The 23,317-nt window shown below is 39.4% G+C and overlaps 1 protein-coding gene across 1 annotated transcript in view; it reads right to left on the bottom strand.

Annotated features, from left to right (window-relative positions):
* Positions 1-18,607, bottom strand: part of LOC106877479 (transmembrane emp24 domain-containing protein 1) — a 19,770-nt gene extending 1,163 nt beyond the window's left edge. Inside the window, exons 1-3 of the mRNA XM_014926389.2 lie at positions 17,566-18,607; positions 2,879-2,996; positions 1,041-1,186 (exon numbers count right to left, since the gene is read on the bottom strand). Of these exons, the coding sequence (XP_014781875.1) occupies positions 1,041-1,186; positions 2,879-2,996; positions 17,566-17,931 (630 nt within the window). The 5' untranslated portion in view covers positions 17,932-18,607. The remainder of the gene's footprint in view (positions 1-1,040; positions 1,187-2,878; positions 2,997-17,565) is intronic.
* Between the last annotated feature and the right edge of the window lie 4,710 nt (positions 18,608-23,317).

Below are 23,317 nucleotides of genomic sequence, written 5' to 3'. Positions count from 1 at the left end.
GCAAGACAAGTGAGACCATAACCCATGGCCTTTACCAGGGGTGTAGGCAACCCGCTTATGCATACCTTTCCTTCTTTGAACACCGAACCCTGCTTGCGAAGACCTGCTGAGGCAAGTGAAATTGAAATCGAAAATTGAACCAAATCCATTGACTGGCACACATGCCAACCTTCCTTCATTGGATACTAAACTCAGCTTGCGAAGACCTGTTGGGGCAAGTGAGATCGAAACTGAACCAAATTTGATGACTGGCACCTGGGTCAGTGGAGCGCTGACAGCACCATCCGAGTGGGATCACTGCCAGAGCAGCGATCTTGCTTCCGTGCTGGTGGCATGTAAAAAGCACCATTTGAGCGCGATTGTTTCCAGCTTTGCCTTACTGGCACTTGTGCAGGTGGCACGTAAAAAAAACACCATTTGAGCGTGGCCGTTGCCAGTACCCCTTGACTGGCCCTCATGCCGGTAGCACATAAAAAGCACCCACTACACTCTCGGAGTGGTTGGTGTTAGGAAGCGCATCCAGCTGTAGAAACTCGGCCAAATCAGATTGGAGCCTGGTGTAACCACCTGGTTCACCAGTCCTCAGTCAAATTGTCCAACCCATGCTAGCATGGAAACCGGACGTTAAATGATGAGGATGATGATGATGATGATGATTAATTGGAACAAAGTGTAATTCAACAGAAATATGGTAACAAAATGGCTGGAAACTAAATAATTTTGATATTGTGTTGTTGTTGTTTAGCCCTTGGTCATCCTTTGATCAGGTAGATCAAGGTCAAAGATATCTCTGCTATGACTATCCATATTTTTTCTCACATATAGTATATGTTTACCCTGGATTATATTATCTAATGTGACCTTATCCTCTCTTTTTTTTAAAAAAAAAAAGATCAGAAGGTTAGGGTGTAATTTGAGGGAAATTTAGTCGTTATCTTTAGCAGATTAAGTGACCATGCAATGGTTCCTTTATTGATTGAATAATGAAGAGAGTGGCGGGTGGGGTGGTGTTAGTGAAGGGACATTGTAGTTTGACTTACCGAAATATTAGCCACAGCGACACCCACTTGCTCAATGTTTTCAAAATATGCTAATATTTCACCATGTATATAAGCAGAGAAGTAGAAATTCACGAGTTTGGACGAGAAATGACTGTAGCTGTTATCAAAACATATTGCATGTACTCCTACAATGGAAAAATTAATTAATAATAAGAATAATAATAATAATAATAATCTTTTCTGCTATAGGCACAGGGCCTGGAATTTGGTGGTAGGGGAGTAGTCAATTATATCGACTCCAGTGTGTAACTGGTACTTAATTTATTGATTCCGAAAGGATGAAAGGCAAATTTGATCTTGGTGGAATTTGAACCCAGAATGTAGCGGCAGACGAAATACCGCTAAGCATTTTGCCTGGCATACTAACGATTCTGCCAGCTCGCCACCTTAATGATAATAATAATAATAATAATAATAATAATAATAATAATAATGGTTTCCAATTTTGACATAAGGCCAGTAGGTTTAGGGGAGGAATTTAAATTGATTACAATGATGTAGACATTATTTTTTGCACATAATCAAAGTATGTGTTTTCTTTGTTCATTGGGTTTGCTGCGGGATGGCACCTGGGGATGACTCTCTTATAACACTGGGTGTTAAAACACCTGAAAATCATAGACAGGTGAGACAACTCACTTTGGATCAAATTCAGGAGTGATGGATACTGATAGTTTACCATTTTTGTGGTTTAGATTTTTACACTGTTTATAGATAGTCAGAGACTGGTGATTTGATTCATCTCCAACATGATGTTGATAAGCCACAAAAATCACAAAATATCAGTATCCATCACTTCTGAATTCAATCTGAGGTGAGTTGTCTTACCTATCTATGACTTTCAGATGTTTTAACACTCAGCGTTATAAAGGGAGTTGTTCCTAAGTGCTATACTGCAGTGAATCCACCGAACAAAGAAAACACATACTTTGAGTACGTACAATCAATAATGTTTATATATATATATATATATATATATATATATATATATGCTAGAAGAGGTGATGGAGGAATGGGGGATTGAGATGAATGGTGATGTGCTCTGCTTGAGAAGACCCATCCTTCTTACTGCAATTGAAGTACTGTTAAACCTTCCTCCACAACTCCTCTTCTAATTCTCATTCTTCCATCAATCTACTCAGTTACCCTATTTCCTTTCTTCATCTTCCCTCCATTGAACTGATATTCTCTGTATCCAACTCATTCTCTATCTCTAATCATCTCTCACACTTTTCTCACTCATCACGCTTGCCTACACATCTGCCTTTTCTGCTCTTCTGTGCTGTCCTGTCTCTTGTATTCACCTCATGCCCTAACTTCATCCCTCTTTCTCTCTCTCTTTTCAGATAGGCAATACATGTATCCACCTCTTCAGCAAGGCACTTCTTCTTGTTCCTCTATCCTTGTTTTTTGTCCCTCAATTCTATACTCACTCACTTGAGGGGTCTTGTCTTCAGGGTACATGGTGACCTTACATGCGCTGATGCCATGTCAAAAGTACCCAGTACGTTCTGTAAAGCGGTTAGTGTTAGGAAGGGCCTCCAGCTGGAGAAATTATACCAGAGCAGACACTAGAACTTGGCACAGCCATCTGGTTCATGTTGAACAATCTAACTCATGCCAGCATGGAAAAAAGGATGTTAAACAATGATGATGATATATCAATACATGTGTCTTTTAAATGACCACCATGACTCTATCATCATGTAATTGTTTCAGTCTTGACACATAATCTCGGATCAAGTCTTTTCCCAAGCAATTAAGACCACAACGAAAAAAAAAAGAAAAGGCTGAAAGAGTGAGATACAAGTTGATACCTTCTTTTGAGTCTTCTTGGGAATACGTTCCTCTGCTTTGCCACAACTGGCTGTACGCAATATCACCTTGAGGTCTTCGAAAAAAGAAATCAATATTTTTATCACCACCTCTTAAAATCTGGAAAATAAAGTACAAGAGATTATATTTAGGGGGATTTTAACCTAATGTGTTATATTAGTTTCAAAATTTGACACAAGGCCAGAAATTTAGGGGGAGGGGTGAATTACAACTGAGGAGCCGGTTATCTCTGCTGAGTAAAACAATAAATCTTATTTTATTCACTACTGGTTAACTTAAAATTGATTTCAAATTTTGGCACAAGGCCAGCAATTTAGGGTGTGGGTAGGTCAATTACATCAACCCAAGTGTCCAACTGGTACTTATTTTATCGACTTCAAAAGGATGAAAGGCAAAGTTGACCTCAGTGGAATTTGAGGTCAGAACATAAAGACGGATGAAATAGTGCTAAGCATTTTGTCCAGCGTGTTGAAGAATCTGCCAACTTGCTGCCTTGACCTAATGAGTTATATGAACAATTGGATGTTGAACATACTTTATATACTCTTTTACTTGTTTCAGTCATTTGACTGCAGCCATGCTGGAGCACCACATTTAGTCGAGCAAATCGACCCCAGGACTTATTCTTTGTAAGCCTAGTACTTATTCTATCGCCGAACTGCTAAGTTATGTGGACATAAACGCACCAGCATCAGTTGTCAAGCGATGTTGTGGGGACAAACACAGACACACAAACACACACACACACATATATATATATATACATATATACGACGGGCTTCTTTCAGTTTCCGTCTACCAAATCCACTCACAAGGCTTTGGTCAGCCCGAGGCTATAGTAGAAGACACTTGCCCAAGGTGCTACGTAGTGGGACTGAACCCGGAACCATGTGGTTCATAAGCAAGCTACTTACCACACAGCCACTCCTGAAAAAAAAAAAACAACAAAACAAAACAACTTTCGGGGATTTTCAAACAAGGATTTCCAAGGGCCTCTTTACTGTTCACTGTTCATGTAATCTATTAAAATTTATTAAAATCTTTCATGCTACCTCAGCTTCTCGTCATCTTAATTCTTTAATTTTTTAATTTTGTCATTTTTCCACATTTTCCATAATTTTCTTCTTCATTTTTCAATTCTGTCATCTTTCATTGTTAGCTTTTTGTTTCCCCATCACTAATTGCTAACTTTTCAATTATCACTTCCTTCTACCTGTTCAATCCTCCTGTCCCTCATTCCTCCTGACTTAGCTTTACTTCTCTTAGCATAGCACCTTCTCTCACCATCACTAACAGCGTTACCCTGTTATCTCTCTGTACTAGACTTCATCATCATCATCATCATCATCATCGTTTAACGTCCGCTTTCCATGCTAGCATGGGTTGGACGATTTGACTGAGGACTGGTGAAACCGGATGGCAACACCAGGCTCCAGTCTAATTTGGCAGAGTTTCTACAGCTGGATGCCCTTCCTAACGCCAACCACTCAGAGAGTGTAGTGGGTGCTTTTACGTGTCACCCTCACGAAAACGGCCACGCTCGAAATGGTGTCTTTTATGTGCCACCCGCACAAGCCAGTCCAGGGGCCCTGGCAACGATCTCGCTCGAAAATCCTATGGGAGCCAGTCAGGCGGTACTGGCAACGGCCACGCTCAAAATGGTGCATCTCATGTGCCACCCGCACAAGAACCAGTCCAGGGGCACTGGCAACGATCTTACTTGGCTTGCCGGGTCTTCTCACGCACAGCACATTTCCAAAGGTCTCGGTCAGTAGTCATCACCTCGGTGAGGCTCAATGTACGAAGGTCTTGCCTCACCACTTCAGCCCAGGTCTTCCTGGGCCTACCTGTTCCACGGGTTCCCTCAACTGTTAGGGTGTGGCACTTTTTCACGCAGCTATCCTCATCCATTCTCACCACATGTCCATACCAGCACAATCGTCTCTCTTGCACACCACAACTGATGCTTCTAATGTTCAGCTTTTTTATATATTGAAAACAACTCAGAACGTCAATCTAATGGGAAGTTGAATCCAGTTTAGTATATTAAATGGAGGGTTGAACCAAGTGTGGAGTATTAGATGGGGCGTTAAACCTAGTATAATATATTAACTAGGGAATTGAACCTCATGTATATTAAGGAATTGAATTTAGTCTGTATATTAAATGGGGATTTAAACCCAGTGTGGTATATAAAAAGGGAGTGGTTGGAGTTGATAGAAAAATGATGTTGGTGTTGGTGATGATAATGATGTCAATGACGATAATAATAATGTCAGGTTTTTGCACAGGACCAACAATTTTTGAGGAGAGAGGGTTAGTTAATTACGTTGACCCCAGAGCTCAGCTGGTAATACTGGGTTGATGGTGTTGATTTACCTCTCCCCTCAAAATTGCTGGCCTTGTACCTAAATCAGAAACAACAACAACAATAATAATTCTTTCTAGTACAGGAACAAGGCCTGAAATTTTGTGGGGAGGGGACTAGTCAATTATATCAACCCTAGTGTTTTACTGGTACTTAATTTATCGACCCTGAAAAGATGAAAGGTAAAGTTGACCTTGGCGGAATTTGAACTCAGAATGTAAAGATGGACAAAATACTGCTTAGCATTTTTCCCAGTATGCCAACAATTCTGCCAGTTTGCCACCTTCATAATAATAATAATAATAATAATAATGATCTTTTCTACTAAAGGCATGAGGGCTGAAAATGTGGGGTGGGGGCTAGTCGATTATATTGACCTCCAGTATATAACTGGTACTTATTTCATTGACCCCTGAAAGGATGAAAGGCAAAGTCAACCTTGGTGGCATTTGACCTCAGAACGTGAAGACAGACAAAACACCGCTAAGCATTTCACCTGGCGTGCAAACGATTTTGTTAGCTCACCGCCTTAACAACAACAACAACAACAATAATAATGTTTCTAATTTCTGCACAAGGCCAGCAATTTCGAGAGAGGGGACAAGTTGATTACATTGACCATAGTAATCAACTGGCACTTATTTTATCGACCCCAAAAGGATGAAAGACAAAATCGACTTTGATGGAATTTGAACTCAGGATGTAAAAAACCCCAGAAGAAATGTCGCAAAGCATTTTGTCCAGTGTGCTAACAATTCTGCCAGCTTCCTGCCTTAGTAGTAAGAAGAAGAACAAGAACAAGAACAAGATGGAGGATATGCTGAAGGTGTGTTCAGAGTTCAACGATTTTCACATTCTCCAATATAGGATGGGGGAAAAAATAGGTCTGTAGGTTATGTTATGTTTGGCTGGCAACATACGAATCATGTGACTGTCGGTTCAGGGCTGACCTGGGGTCTATGTAATAACCACAACAACAACAACTGTGTGTAATTGGTCTTTCAGAGCTGGCCTGGTATCTACACAACAAAAACAATAGTGTCACACCACCATTAACACTATCACCGATTGCAACAACAAGGAAGTTTCTGTGTGTTCTAGAAACAGCAGCTATTTTCCCTTATATCTCACTCTATTGTCTTTAAAAAGACAAGATGTTCATGGCCGGAATGTCTTTAATCATAATTCTGTTGGATCAGGGCTGACCAGGGGCCAAAAGAACAACTGCAAAAGCAAGAACAGTGACAATAAAAGATGTCAGTTTGGCTCCACAAAAAGAAGGCTCAGTAGATGTAAACAATATGTTAAAAGGAAGACAGACAATGGTTGTGACAGTGACACGTTGCAAAGTAATAAACAATGGATGTAACAACACCATGTCACAGAGTAACAAAATATTAGGCGGGAAAGGAAAGTCCTGTTGCACTTTTGATATGATCACTTTGAGGATACTTTCTCAGTGCTTGCTGTAAAATAAACATTAAGCTTTTCATTCTGATGGGGTTTTTTTTTTCAGATTACTTCATACCATTGTGGTTAAATTCATATTGATTTTATCCTTTTAAAATGAGTTTAGATCAGACCTATATTAGACAGTTTATTAATTAGGAAGAGGCTAAAAATGATATTGTTTCTTTGCTTTGATACCCAAATAGTCTTTATGCATGAGGAATAAACAATTTGCCAATTATGTTATCAATAACGAGGGTAAATATTATCTTGCTTATATTTAAATATATCAATTAAGACCCAAGAAGTATTTGTTTCTTTCTCATAGGACTTTCTTTCTAACTTAATAGTTGTGACAGTAACATATTGCAGGGTAACAGACAGTGGTTGTGACATTGTGATAGCATCATGTTAAAATGTAACAAACAATTCTTTCTTTGGAATATCTCGAAGCACGTGCATACAGCTATAAATAACAGCTTGTAAACATTTATTGCTTTATGTGTGTTCTTCGAGATACTAGAAAAAAAAAAAGAAAGAATTATTTCACGTTCTCTCAAAACTTCATAAAATTCTTATGACATCAATAAAAAAACAATGTTTGTGACAGCTACATGTCACAAATAAACAGGCTCTGGTTGCCACAACTACATTTCAAGGTAAGAGAAATGGTTGTAGACAATGGAGGTGACTGTAACACGTTACAAGGCAACAGTTGATGGATGATTGTAACAGTTTACATGTTACAAATTGACTCACAAACTGACTGTAACAACTGTGATGTAGAAACAATTTAAAAATGGTAATTTAGGTGACATGTTTTTTCTGGGTTTTTTTTTTTCCAATTAAAATTATTTCAACAATAATGAGTTTTGTCTAATGGATATAAATATCAATGATAGCTATACAACAATGATACTAACAATAACAAGAACAGTAACAACAAGAACATTTAAACAGTAACATAGTAATAATAAGTATGGGCATTCAATGAGAAAAGTAACAGGTGTTATGTGGATGTGTTTTTCATTGACAAAGCACTTATCTTCAGAAAAAAGCACTTAGTCAGTGATTACAAAAAAGAAGCTATTTCAACAACAATCTTAATATGACAATATATGTGAAATAATGCAGTTGTTATTAAGAATATGGTGAGTCCCATAAGGTAGATAGGGACTGTGTATATTGTCTGTATATATACAGGGCTGCATATATTATTTCTCTATATACAAGGCTTTGTATATTATCTTTGTGTAGGGAATGTGTCAGCTTGCAGTGGAGACTGTCCATTTCAATCAGGTTGCATTGATATGATATATGGGGCTGATTATGAGAATCTAAAGGCCCAGTTTCAATTCCTGGCTAAAGATGTTTCAGTTTGATTAGATTGTTTAAAATTGCAGGAACAGCATAAACACTGCCTTGTTGTAACAAAATAGTCAGGGAGTGAGCCTCTTTGTGGTTCTAGCTCCATCTGCTAGAAATAACAACCAAACTTTCACCCAGCCTCTTGAAAATGGAAAAGTGACATGATCCCAAGCTTCAGAAGCTGCTGGGGACAAGAAGAAAGAATGCCCCATGGATTTCTGTTGTAGGAACAGAATTAAGATATCTAGTTATCCTTATATCATGGCTGTATGTATGTGTATCTATCCATCCATCCATCCATCTATCTATCTATCTATCAATCCATCGATCGATGTATCGATCGATCGATCAATCCATCCATCGATCTATCTCTCTCTCTCTCTCTATCACTCGATCGAAACATCCATCCAACCATCCATCCACCGTTCTATCTATTGATCAAGCGATCAATCAAGCGATCGATCAAGTGATCCATTTCTTTCTTTCTTTCCAGCCATTGGACTGCAGCCATGCCAGGCATTATCTTAAAGGGTTTAGTCAAACAAATTGTCTCCAATACTTATTTTTAAGTCTGGCAGTTTTTCCATCAGCCCCCTCTCCTGAACCACTAAGTTACAGGGACATGATATACCGGTTGTCAAGCAGTGGGGGGGGGGACAATACATATATTGATAGGTTTCCACACAGTCTCTATCTCTCAAGGCATCGATTGGCCCAGGGTTATAGCAGAAAACAATTGGCCACTGTGTCACACAGTAGGACTGAACCTGAAACCATGTGGCTGCAAAGCAAGCTTCTTAATCATATGTCCATGCCTGTGCATAAGGTATCTAGGAGTATATTATTTAATGTGACCTTTATTTATGACAGAAGGATTTAGTTTGAGAGAGATTTGGCTGCAATTTTGAACAGGCAGAATGTAGAGTCAATATTGACAGATCATGTGAAATAGGTAGATAAATTGGTCAAGAGAGAGAGAGAGAGAGAGAAATAGGTAGATAGATAGGCAGAGAGAGAGAGAGAGACAGGTAGAGAGAGAGAAATAGGTAGGTTGAGAGAGAAATAGGTAGAGAGAGAGAGGGAGGGAGAGAAATTGGTAGAGAGAGAGAAGTAGATAGATAGGTAGGTGGAAAGAGAGAGAAATAGGTAGGTAGATAGGTAGATAGATAGATAGATAGAGAGAGAGAGATAGGAAGAGAGAAATAGGTAGATAAATAGAGAGATAGGTAGAAAGAGAGAGAGATAGGTAGAAAGAGAGAGAAATAGGTAGATAGGTAGAAATAGGTAGAGAGAGAGAGATAGGTAGATAGATAGATAGATAGAGAGATAGACAGATGGGTAGAAAGAGAGAGAAATAGGTAGTTAGGTAAAGAGAGAGAGAGAGAGAGAGAGATAGGTAGATAGGTAGAGAGAGAGAGAGAGATAGGTAGATAGATAGGTAGAGACAGAGAGAGAGAGTAATTGCATACAAAGAGTCAGAAGAGATCATATTTGCAGTTAAGGAAATTAAGTAAAAAAAAGAAGTTTATACAATAACCATGTAGAGTTCTGGGAATTGAACAGACTTTACTTCATCTCTTGACCTGCTAGAAATAGCTGCCAAATCATCCTCAAATCAAATATTGGTAAAATGCTGACTTTCAGGATACTGATGGTGTAGAACCTCTTGTAATCCACACTAATTTACACTAATGTACAAGTTCCTGTATTTCGTTTGATTATTGAAGTAAATTTAGTATTTGTTTGATTTAGACAATATTAATCAAGGTGACCACTCACCTGGTTCAGAAAAATCTGGAAATGCTTTGGAAATAAAGGTTTCCAAAAAGCCAATGTACCTACACATCATCGTCATCGTTTAACGTCTGTTTTCCATGTTGGCATGGGTTGGATGGTTCAACTGGGGTCTGGGAAGCCAGGAGGCTGCACCAGGCTTCAGTCTGATCTGGCAGAGTTTCTACAGCTGGATGCCCTTCCTAACGCCAACCACTCCGAGAGTGTAGTGGGTGCTTTTTTTATATGCCATTGGCACTGGCATCGACCACGATTGGATGGTTCTTTTTATGTGCCACTGGCACAGGGATCACAACTACAATTTCCATTTGATTGTGATTTTGATGTACTTGATTCGATAGGTCTCCTCAAGCACGGTATGTCACCCTACAATCCAAAGTTCTTTTTGAGTGGACTGGTTATGCGACGCTGGTGTCGGTTACAGCTGTGAACTCACTTTATTTGCCGGGTCTTCTCCGTCATAGCATATCTCCAGAGGTCTCGGTCTTTCGTCGTTGCCTCTGTGAGGCCCAATGTTCGAAGGTCATGCTTCACCACCTCATCCCATGTCTTCCTGGGTCTCCCTCTACCCTGGATTCCTTCAACTGGGAGTGGAACTTCTTCACACAGCTCTCCTCATCCATCCATAGTACATGATCATACCAACACAAACGTCTCTCTTGCACGCCACATCCGATGATGGTTTAAAAAAAATAAAAAATGAAAAAAAATATAAAAGAAAGGAAGGACACATGATTATATTTGGTTTGGGACACAATATGTCTGGATAATAGAAATAAGTAATAGGAAACAAAGGAACCAAAGATGTAGTGGCCACAGATGGAATGTCTTTGATCACGGGTTACTTTAATTGAAGCTGACCTGGGATTAAATAACAAGGAGTTAAGAAGAGAACTGAGGCATAGACCTACTAGAAATAGCAGCCAAATCTTTCACAATTCACGTCGTATTGTTTTAAACAAGGCAGAATATATTAGATCGTGTATTCCTAGATGTATGTATTACTATAAGGCTGGGTGGTCATGTCTGGAACGTTTTTGATCATGTGTTGGATCAGGCCTGACCTGGGGATAAATAAATAACAAAACTGAAAAACATTCGAAAATGTAGTCCTAGTTATATTATGACAGGTTATAAGGCAGGATGGTCATAACTGGGACATCTTTGATCATAGCTTTGTTGGATCAGGCTAAATAAATAACAACAACAAAGAAAACATTAGATGTGTAATCCTAGTTATACAATGCCTGATTATAATACATGTTGGGCATGGCTGGAACGTCTTTGATCAGATGTCTGCTGGATGGAGCAGGCCTGATGTGGGCTAAATAATAATAGAGAACACATTAAATAATGTAGCCTCTAGACTTGATACATTTCGTTATGAGGTGGGGGGTCTTTATCTCTTTTACTTTTACCCAGTCATTGGACTGTGGTCATGCTGGAGCACCAACTCAAATGGCTTAGTTGAAGAAATTGACTGCAGTACTTTTATTTTTTAAAATCTGGTTCTTATTCTATTGGTGTCTTTTGCTTAATCACTAAGTTACTGGGACACAAACAAGCCAACCCTGATTGTCAAACAGCAAAGGACGCATATAACCACATATATATACATATACGGTGAGCTTCCATTATGTTCCCATCTACCAAATCATTCCCAAGGCATTGATGGGCCTCAAGCTATAGTAGAAAACTCTTGCCCAAGGTGCCACTTGGTGGGACTGAATCTGAAACCACGTGGGTGCAAAGTGATCTTTTTAACCACTCAGCTATACATGCATCTAAGGGATGGTCATAAACGGGACATTTTTGATCATAGGGCTGCAGTGATTAGGCCTGTCCTGGGGCCAAAAGAAGGGGCACATTAGATAATAATGTTGTCTGAATATAAGTCAAGGTGTTCAGCATTGGAATGCTGTTGGATTATAGGCCAGGTGGGTCAGGAAGAACTAGGGTTACCCCCCCCCCCCCCTCCCCCCACCAATGGGCTTAGTGAAGGAGTCCCCCCCCCCATTCATTAACTGCCATCCTCTTTATCTAATTGCAGTGTGTAAGGTGTTCGCTGAGAAATATAATAGCAAATGTGACAGCTGTTTGTGTTGTGCTGATTCAGTTGATGGTGATTTACACAAAAGAGCTTGTAATGGTGGGAGAGAACAAGTTTATAGGAGAATAGATATATATATATATATATATATAGAGAGAGAGAGAGAGAGAGGTTTATGGCAGGTTTTGGGAGAGGGGAGAGTAACGACAACATGATACACGATCACATGAGTGTGTGTATATACGAGTGTATGCATATATGTATTTATGTGAACATATATGCATGTGTGTGCATATATACAGGGTGCGATGGGTAAATTGTCGCCATTTTATAGTTTTTATTTTGTGCATGCACATTGTTTGTTTTTGATTTTGTCGACTACACAGTATAGTAGGGTCAGTTGAGCACCATCTGTGAGAAAAACAGCACCATGACACAATTCACTTTGCCAAAAATTTGGAAATGACATGCTGTACTGTTTGGCATAAGTGTTTGGGTATCAATCTGAGGACAAGAATGATAAAAATCAAACATCCAGTCAGCATCATGGTGTTTGAAGTGATCACTAGTGATGCTGATGTTATGCCTCCATTCATCTTCTCACATGGCCTCACACTCAACACGGAGGAGGTAGTGCTGCCCTGGGTCAAGAGGGTGGCTGCTGGAAGACCCTGTGTCTGCCAACAGGACTCTGCACCATGCCACGCGAGTAGGAGAACCCAGGAATGGCTATCAGACAATTTCTGCGACCACATCACCCCTAACATCTGGCCACCTAACTCCCCAGACTGCAGCCCCCTTGATTATTATGTGTGAGAGCACAGTTGAGCGAGAGACCAACAAAACTCCTTGTAATACCAAAGATGAACTAAAGTCAAAGATTATGCCAGCATTCACCAACTTAAACAAGGAGACTGTCCTGAAGAGTTGCAGGAGATTCCGAAGTTGTCTGGAGGTCATGGTTGAAGCCAATGGCGATTTTATTGAATAAATTTGCTCTTTAGTATTTCAAGATATTTTTATGAAATTTTGGTAAATATATCTGTTAAAACGAGATGTCAGTGTTATTTTCATTTTTGCATAATTTAGACAACAGTTTATTCACTACACCCTGTATGTATATGTGTGCCTGTATGTGTGTGTATATATATATATATATATATATATATATATATATATATATATATACACATAGATAGATAGATAGATATATGTGCCTTCCATAGTGGCTTTCTCTTTGCATCTTTCAAAGCTTTTCAGGTTTGTTTACAAATATTATATAAATGTATACATGTTATAATTATATAAATGCATATATACATATGCATGTATATTTGCATACACACACACATACGTGTATCTATATACATTCTCACTTATTATCTTCAACATTTTTATATCACATCAGTTTTTTTTTTTCCTTTTCCCTGTCATCATGGGTTGGACAAAACTTCCTGAAACCCTTTCCTAAGGCCTTATTTTCAAAGTAAGATGCTTCATTTCATGTCCTTGCTCCTCAAATGATTGAACTGCCAGACTATTTATTTATGTGGGACATAAGTAAACACTATCACCATTGCCCAAGTGATGTCTGTGTGAAGACATTCAAGGCTTCATGGTTTCAACTAGCCTCCACTTCTCAAAATTGCTGGCCTTGTGTCTAGATTAGAAATAGTAATCATAACAATTCTTTCTTTATTAGCCACAAGGGCTGCGATAATAATCATAATAATAATCCTTTCTATTATGGACACAAGGCCAGGAAGGGTAAGGCGATTACATCGACCCCAGTGCATAACTGGTACTTATTTAATCAATCCCGAAAGGATGAAAGGCAAAGTCAACCTCGGTGGAATTTGAACTCAGAATGTAGCAGCAAACAAAATGCTGGTAAGTATTTTGTCCAGCGTGCTAATGATTCTGTCATAATAATATGCCTTAATAATAATAATAATAATCATCTTCATCATCGTTCAACGTCTGCCTTCCATGCTAGCATGGGTTGGATGATTTGACTGAGGAATGGTGAACCAGATGGCTGCACCAGGCTCCAATCTGATCTGGCAGAGTTTCTACAGCTGGATGCCCTTCCTAATGCCAACCACTCCAAGAGTATAGTGGGTGCTTTTACGTGCCACTGGCACAAGGGCCAGTCAGGCGGTACTGGCAACGGCCACGCTCAAAATGGTGTTTTTTACCTGTCACCTGCACAGGAGCCAGTCCAGCGGCACTGGCAACGACCTCGCTCGAATGTTTTTTCACGTGCCAGTAAGGCGACGCTGGTAATGATCATGCTCAAATGGTGCTATTTACATGCCACTGGCATGGAAGCCAGACAGCTGCTCTGGCAATGATCACACTCGGATGGTGCTCTTAGCGCTCCACTGGCACAGGTGCCAATCATTGAATTCTGTCCAATCACGATTTCAATTTCACTTGCCCCAACAGGTCTTCGCAAGCCGAGTTTAGTGTCCAAATAATAATCTTTTACCTTTTATCTTTGACTAGTTTCAGTCATTGGACTGTGGCCATGCTGGGGCACCACCTTGAAGAGTTTTTAGCTGAACAAATTGACCCTGGTACTAACGTTTTTTTTTATATTAAAGTCTGGTAACTATTCTATCACTTCCTTTTGCCAAACTGCCAAGTTACAAGGATGGAAACAAACCAACGTGAGTTGTCAAGTGGTGGGTGTATGTGTGAGTGGCAAAGACACACCTAGATACATGTATATGATGGGCTTCCACACAGTTTCCATCTACCAGATTCACTCACAAGGCATTGATTGGTTCAGGGCTATAGTAGAATACACTTGCCTACTGTAATTGAACCTGAAACCATGTGGTTACAGAGTGAGTTTCTTAACCACACAACCATAAAAATAATGATTATTATTAATATTAAGATGGCAGCAAAGGTGGTGAGCTGGCAGAATTGTCAGCATGCTGAGCAAAATGCTTGGCATTTCATGCATTCTTTTATTCTTTCAGTCATTTGACTGCGGCCATGCTGGAGCACCGCCTTTAGTCGAGCAAATAGACCCCAGGTCTTATTCTTTGTAAGCCTGGTACTTATTCTATCGGTCTGTTTTGCCAAACCGCTATGTTATGGGGACGTAGACACACTACCATCGGTTGTCAAGTGATGGTGGGGGGACAAACATAGACACACAAACATATTCACACACATACATATATATATAATGGGATTCTTTCAGTTTCTATCTACCAAATCCACTCACAAGGCTTTGGTTAGCCCAAGGCTATAGTAGAAGACACTTGCCCAAGGTGCCACGCAGTGGGACTGAACCCGGAACTATGTTGTTGGTAAGCAAGCTACTAACCACAAAGCCACTCCTGTGCCTGCATGTGTATATATATATATATATATATATATATATATATATATATATATATATATAATATTTACTACGTGAACTACAATGAAAAAAATATGACAAAGATATGATATATAATTTTTTTTTGTACAGGCGCAGGAGTGGCTGTGTGGTAAGTAGCGTGCTTACCAACCACATGGTTCTGGGTTCAGTCCCACTGCATGGCACCTTGGGCAAGTGTCTTCTACTATAGTCTCGGGCCAACCAAAGCCTTGTGAGTGGATTTGGTAGACAGAAACTGAAAGAAGCCCGTCGTATATATGTATATGTATATATATATATATATGTGTGTGTGTATTTGTGTGTCTGTGTTTGTCCCCCCAATATCGCTTGACAACCGATGCTGGTGTGTTTACGTCCCCGTAACTTAACGGTTTGGCAAAAAGAGACCGATATTATAAGTACTAGGCTTACAAAGAATAAGTCCTGGGGTTGATTTGCTCAACTAAAGGCGGTGCTCCAGCATGACCACAGTCAAATGACTGAAACAAGTAAAAGAGTAAAGAGAGGGGTTCCTGGAGACGTGTAATTTATTTTAAGGGTTACACAAGGGTAGAAAGGTTGAGAAACACTGCTTTACACTCTCGGGTAGAAATTCCTCCAAGGATGACTCTGCCTTGCATCCTTCTGGCATTTGAAAAAATAAAGTACCAATCAAGTACTGGAGTTAATGCGATCGACTACCCCTTCCCTCAAAATTTGTTAGCCTTGTGCCAAAATTAGAAAGAATTATTATTATTGCTATTATTATTGTTGTTGTTGTTGTTATACCATTAAACATCTCCACTGGTAAACATAGAATTGAGATGACAACATGAGTAGTAGTAGTAGTCTAGCCCATGGTGAACCCTCATCTAGCAAATCCATAGTCAAAAGCATTCTGGCCATGACCATCTCAGCTTTTGTTTTTTAAGGCATCATGAATCTAAGACAACACTATTCAATGTGTACTTCCAGCTTAAAAGAGGATAAGAAATTAGGCTATTATTTCCAGTAGTTTGAGAGACCACGTAGAGGTTCCAGTGTTTGTTTGTAATTATTGTTATTGATGTTTTTAGCTCTTGGTTAACTTGGATCCAGTAGGCAAATGATCAACAGTTTCCCTTGTTGGGTGGTAGTGTTGAAGTGGTGTGTTTGTGTTGTAGTAGTGTGTTTGTGCTGTACTAGGGATACAGGGGTATTTATAGTGTTGTGGCAGTGTAGTGTGGTAATGTTGTTAATTTTGCTGTTATAGTTGGAGTAGTAGTAGTTGTCAAGGTAGAAGCACGACAGCGTCCATTGCACTTGTACAATGACACGTGTTATATGTGCAAGTTAATGTATGATTTATGTGGGAGGGTACCAGCTGGAGTTAAGTACTGGAATATAAGCGGACACTGACACACACACACACAGACAGCACTGACAAACACACATTGACAGACACACACAGACACTCACATAGGCGCGCACACACACGCACAGATTCACACACATGCGTACACTCACATAAACACTGACACTAACGCGCACACACATGCATAAACCTACATATGCACACATAATAATACTGGCCGAAATTCGGTCCCATGTAAAGCACGTTATTACTAAACGTCGTCGATCGGTTGTTAGAGAGTTCTACGCGGCAGAGTGGGCAGATGTGTCACCTACGAAGACAATAACAACGTTGACGACTTTGCTGACGACGATAGTGATGATGACGTCTTTCACTTTGCCACAGACAATACGGGACTATATAAACAGTCATTATCTCTAACTTTATGTATGTGTTTGTTTGCTTGTATGCGTGATGTATTACAAAACAATAAAAATTCAAATTAAATATAATAGTACGCGTGTATTGGCTACGATGACTCTATCACGATATAATTGTTATGCATGTGTGTGTATTTTCTCTTTTTCAATGTAGACCGGCCACCTTCTTTGAAGCAAGGCTGTGAAGGAAAGCATCCTTTGTTTATTATCCTTTAAATCTTGAGGTCTTGCAGATGTATGTGTGTGAGAGAGAGAGAGAGAGTGAGTTTATGTATGTGTGTGTGTGTGTGTGTGAGAGAGAGAGAGAGAGAGAGAGAGAGAGAGTCTATGTATGTATATGTGTGTGTGAGAGAGAGAAAGCGAACGTGTGCATTATCTATATATGCGCGTGTCTATGCTTGTTATACATATGTATATGTAGTTTCTACTCTTACTGTTATTGTTGATGTTTGATGCTTTGGTTGTTATTGTTGTTGTCGTCACTCACCTCATACGTCAGGTAAACACCAGAATTATTGTAGAGATGTTGGTAAAAACATTCTTCTTTGCCGGCACCAATTTCAAATTTAAACTCTACATCGACGGAGTGCAGCATTAAAGTGGACAGATTGACCGTTTCTGTCGCCTCTTCGTGGCTTTCCTCGACACCTTGTTGGAAGTTTCCGTCATTCGATTCCACTACAGCCATGCAAACAATTAACCAAATACAGACAATCCTCTTGGTCGTCCACCTACAACAGTTGAAGGCCATCTTTTCACATCTCCCTGTTCGTACGAGGCTTCCACTCTTCTTACCTATCGATTCTATCAGCTGGATAAGTCCATTTTCACCTGACTTGGGGGGGATCAACATGGATTTGCTTCTGTGCTCGTCTCGACTTGTTTCAAATCACTCACTCCCTTCCCCCCTCTTTCCAACCCCCCTATCGTTCTCTCTCTCTCTCTTTTTTTGTTTGTTTTCACCATCTGTCTCTGTCTGATTGTCGATCCGTCTCTCCGCTCCTCTCTTCGACTCATCTTTTTGTCGTTCTGTCTTTTTTTCTGCCAGCTTGTCTTTCATCTCTCTCCCATCTCTCTCTCTGTCTCTGTCTACCCCTCTCTCTCTCTGCCAGGTTTTCTACTTGTTCCTTTGCTTTTCTTTTCTTTCTCTCTTTCTCTCTTTCTTCCTTTCTTTCTTTCTTTCTTTCTTTCTTCCTTTCTTTCTTTCTTCTTCTTCTTCTTCTTCTTCTTCTTCTTCTTCTTCTTCTTCTTCTTCTTCTTCTTCTCTGCCTATAGCTGTCTCTGTCTTTCTCTCTATCTGTCCCTCCCTCTCTCACTGTCACTCTGCTTGTGTCTGTTGCTCTCTCTCTCATTTCCCTTGTGTACCTTTTCTTTCCCTCTCACTTTCATTCTCTCTGTTTTCCCTTTTCCCCCCCCCCCTCACTTTCATCTCTCCTACCTCTCTCCCCGTCTCATTTCTCTCATTCTCTCCATTGCTCTTCCCTCTCTCTCTCTCTCTCTCTCACACACACCCTGTTTTGTCTATCTTCCTCTTTCATGAACTATTTCCCCTTTCTTTGTCTTTCAGTGTTCTCTCTCTCTCTCCCCTCTCCCTCTCTCATATTACTTCCTACTTCTTATACTTTTTCTTCTTTCTACCCCTTTTACTCTTTGTCCTTCTCTCTCTCCTCCTCTCTGTTTTCCTCCTATGCCTCTCCTATTCTCCTTTCCCCCTCTCTTTGGAACAAAGTAGTGAGTGCTAAATATATTGTTTACGAATGCAACACAGTGAGATAATCCACACTGTGGTGCCTACTTACAGCTAAGTAGACTGGACTGTTGACAGTTAAGTGTTTTGGTCATGGGAACTTATATATCATTATATAAGTGCAAGAGTGGTTGTGTGGTAAGTAGCTTGCTTACCAACCACATGGTTCCGGGTTCAGTCCCACTACGTGGCACCTTGGGCAGGTGCTTTCTACTCTAGCCTTATGCCGACCAAAGCCTTGTGAGTGGATTTGGTAGACGGAAACTGAAAGAAGCCCATCGTATATATATATGTGTGTGTGTGTGTGTGTCTGTGTTTGTCCCCCCAACATCGCTTGACAATCGAGACTGATAGAATAAGTACTAGGCTCACAAAGAATAAGTCCTGGGGTTGATTTGCTGAACTAAAGGCAGTGCCCCAGCATGGCCGCAGTCAAATGACTGAAACAAGTAAAAGAGTAAAAGAATTGTTGGTGATAATATACTCAGCAGTTATTTTGTGACTAGATTTCTGGTGCCTTTTCAAGATGGTCACCTTACATTCCTTGAATCATACTGTTCATATTAAAATGCGTAGGTATCTCTAAAGGTGCATGCTTCATCTCAGTAAGTAGTAGGAGAACTATGTGATTCACAAATGATTTGCTTGTGATCATCCAGCCATCTTCTCCACCCTTTTTTGTCTGAGAGAGTCTTGGGAGTTGTCCTCAGGTATCTCTTCCATAGGAACCTTTCAGAAGCAAGCATCATTACACTTTCCTGCTGGATTACCAAGCTTACCAACTGAGGCCATGGATATTATCCAACTGTCTCATTCTTGATTCACCCCTAGGTCTCCTGCCGTTTTAGTTTGAAGAATTCGTCTTGAGATTCTTTTCTGTGGTATTCTTACTCAAGCGATCCTTCAGAAGAACTTCAACCCCAATTCAGCTGCTTGAATTCTCGATCATTCTGTGTGAAATACGATTAAGACATGTCTTAAAACTACAGACAAGGTGACCCTTCATATCTGTAATTTCTCTAGAAATCCTTGACAGGGACATTTGTGTGATCAGGGAGATCTAGATTCAAGGAAAGCTATCAGTTAAGGGCAAAATATTTGTTATCAGTGCAAATCAATGCATTTTGGTGCTCTTGTTTAACCCAAGGTCAGCATTGACTGAGCAGACTGTTGATCCAGGACATTCTTGTCATGACCACCCCTCTTTCTCTCTATCGTATTGTCCATTTTGAATGATATTATCTAAATGTTAACTAGGTGAGTAGTGAAGGAGGGAGAAACTTATCTGCCATTTTTGTAGATTGTGTAATCACACATTGAGTCCCTTGTCAACTTGTGTATGTGCATGTATATATGTGTGCATGAATACATGCATACAACTTCAAATAAAATGCACATGTTTTTATATATATATATATATATGATCCAAGAAAGTTAGGGATAATGATTGTTTATATATATTTTTTTATGTTTATATTTAGATATTGTAAATTAACTTCTTGGACTTTATAAAATCTCTGAAGAGGCCTAGAGAATCATACATGTACCTCTATTTCATCCATTTTATCTATCAATTACTCCAGCCTACTGGAGTTATATAGATAGAATGAGGAATGTTACCCCTAGACTGAAACAGGTGTAAGACATTGTCCCATCTTTTTTAATTACTGATATGACATAATATGTCACATGTGTTTGCATATTGTTTTTATTGTCCTCTTAGTTGAAAAATAAACAGGTAAATTGACACAATACAATGTCTGCAAGTTGATGAATACCACCTATTCCCCTCCATTTTCTTATTGCTATATACACACATTTCTATTTTCTCTCCCTGTTTATTTCTGTGTTCCTTTCTGTTGAAGAGCATAAGCTTGAAACATGAAAGACTTTCTCACTTCCCAAGTGTTAAACTAATACATCTGTTTGTTGTTTACACACCCATCTTCGTCTTTTGTTTTTTTGTAAATTCTCACTATATATATATATATATATAATAAAGAAGATATTACTGGTTTCAATGAATCTCATCTTATCAAATATCAGTAAAAATTAATAAAAAGTTAAAATAAAAACAGTTTATCATCTGTCTAGGGGTCAAGAACATGTCAATCAATTTTATTAAATTCTTCTTAAACTGAAATGTCTTAGATTTATTTTTGTGCTATTTCCACCTCCATACTTTATATATAAAAATTTGATCTGTATAGATCTCTAATCTTTTGTCAACTATATATTTGTTTTTTCTTTTCATTGTCCTGTTTGTGTTACCTATTTTGACCGTCCGCAAAATCCCAAATTTTATTTAATTTGCTTTGCGGGAGCAACTGTGTTATTGAAAGTGTATATTGTTGTTAAATGCTCGAAATACGAGACTTGTTTGTCTTGTTTTCCATTTGTCTTTTGTTGTTTGAAAGAATAGTTCATGTTCCATGTACTCATGCTGCGTATTTTTTTGTTTTGTACACGTTTCGTGACATCCTGTACCCACATATGCATATATATATATATATATATATATATATACATGTAGATGTAAGTATGTACATATACATATGTATATATGCATATATATATATATATATATATATATATATATATATATATATATATATATATGTATGTATGTATATATGATGGACTCTCCTGTCGTTAGACGACGTATGAGATTTTGACAGTCTCTTACTGAACAACCACACAGATGATTTGTTTATTGTGTTCAAATGTTTGTGTACACATAAGTTCATTCCCTCCATCAAATCGACATTACCTGTGCAGGTGCAACGGGTGCCACATGTCAGATGACGAAATGATCGCAGAGTAACGTGAAATGAAGTACTTTGCTCAAGAGCACAACGCAATGCCCGGTCTGCTTGACATCCTCCACAAAAACGCATCTGGGCATGAGGAAATATTACCTTAGTTAGAAACAGGTGGGGGTTGGTGACAGGAAGAGTATTCAGCCATAGAAAATCCACCCCAACAAATTCTATCTGATTCATGCGAGAATTGGAAAAGTGAACGTTAAAATGATGATGATGATTATGATGATGATGATGGTAGTACTTCATCATCATCATCATCGTTTAACGTCCGCTTTCCATGCTAGCATGGGTTGGACGATTTGACTGAGGACTGGCGAACCAGATGGCTACACCAGGCTCCAATCTGATTTGGCAGTGTTTCTACAGCTGGATGCCCTTCCTAAACGCCAACCACTCCGAGAGTGTAGTGGGTGCTTTTACGTGCCACCGGCACTTCGTATGTATGTATGTCTGTATGTATGTATGTATGTATGTATGTAGGTAGGTATGTATGTTGTATGTATGTATGCATGTATATATGTATAACAATGATTTTGATAGTATATTCATGGTAGATAACCTAAGTCCTTCTATTGAAGTTGTGCTTGTGTGTGTGTGTGTGTGTTTGTGTGTGTACATGTGCGTGTGTGTTTGTGCATGTGTCTGTGTTTGTGTGTGTGTTTGTGTGTATGCATGTATGTATATTTAAAAAGGTAGCACAAAGGGATTATAAAGAGAATTTACGGGAAACTCACACACACATAAACGCAAGCATGCTCTATCCTTCATCAGTTGTCGGTCAAATTTCATCATAATTTCTACACTTTTCAACAATATTGTTCGATTTGACAGTGCTAGCAATATAATTTGGTGGTGTATACACAAGCAGACAAAGAAGACAAAGTAAGATAGAAAAATTTAGAAATAGTAACAGGAAAAAAAAAAGTCTGTTGTCCAAACGATAAATAAAACCAAGTTGTGAGGGAGGATGAGAAAGATATACAGTCGTATAGAAAGATGTGTGTGTGTGTGTACACATATATTTATATACACATATATAAGCACACATATATACATCTCTCTCTCTCTCTCGCTTTCTCTATCTGTCTCTCTCTCTTTGGTAAGAAGCTTGCTTCCCAACCACATGGTTCTGGGTTCAATCCCACTGCATGGCACTTTGGGCAAATGTCTCCTATTACAGCCTCGGGCTGACCAAAGCCTTGCGAGTATATTTGGTAGACGGAAACTGAAAGAAGCCCATTGTATGTGTGTTGGTGTGTGTGTGTGTGTGTGTGTGTGTGTGTGTGTGTGTGTGTATTTGTGTGTGTTCGTCCACCTCACCACCGCTTGACAACTGTTGTTGCTGTGTTTACGTCCCTGAAACCTAGCGGTTCAGTAAAAGAGACCGATAGAATAAATACTAGGCTTACAAATATTAAGTCCTGGGATCGATATATATAGTGAAGGCGTAATGGCTCAGTGGTTAGGGCAGCAGACTCGTGGTCGTGGGATCGCGGTTTTGATTCCCAGACCGGGTGTTGTGAGTGTTCATTGAGTGAAACACCTATAGAGCCACGAGGCTCCGGCAGGGGATGGGGGCGAACCCTGCTGTACTCTATCATCACAACTTTCTCTCACTCTTACTTCCTGTTTCTGTTGTACCTGTAATTCAAAGGGTCAGCCTTGTC

Source organism: Octopus bimaculoides, chromosome 26 (assembly GCF_046866305.1).
Source record: "Octopus bimaculoides isolate indiv1 chromosome 26, ASM4686630v1, whole genome shotgun sequence".
Classification (NCBI taxonomy): domain Eukaryota; kingdom Metazoa; phylum Mollusca; class Cephalopoda; order Octopoda; family Octopodidae; genus Octopus; species Octopus bimaculoides.
This window is presented reverse-complemented; position numbering and strand designations above follow the sequence as displayed.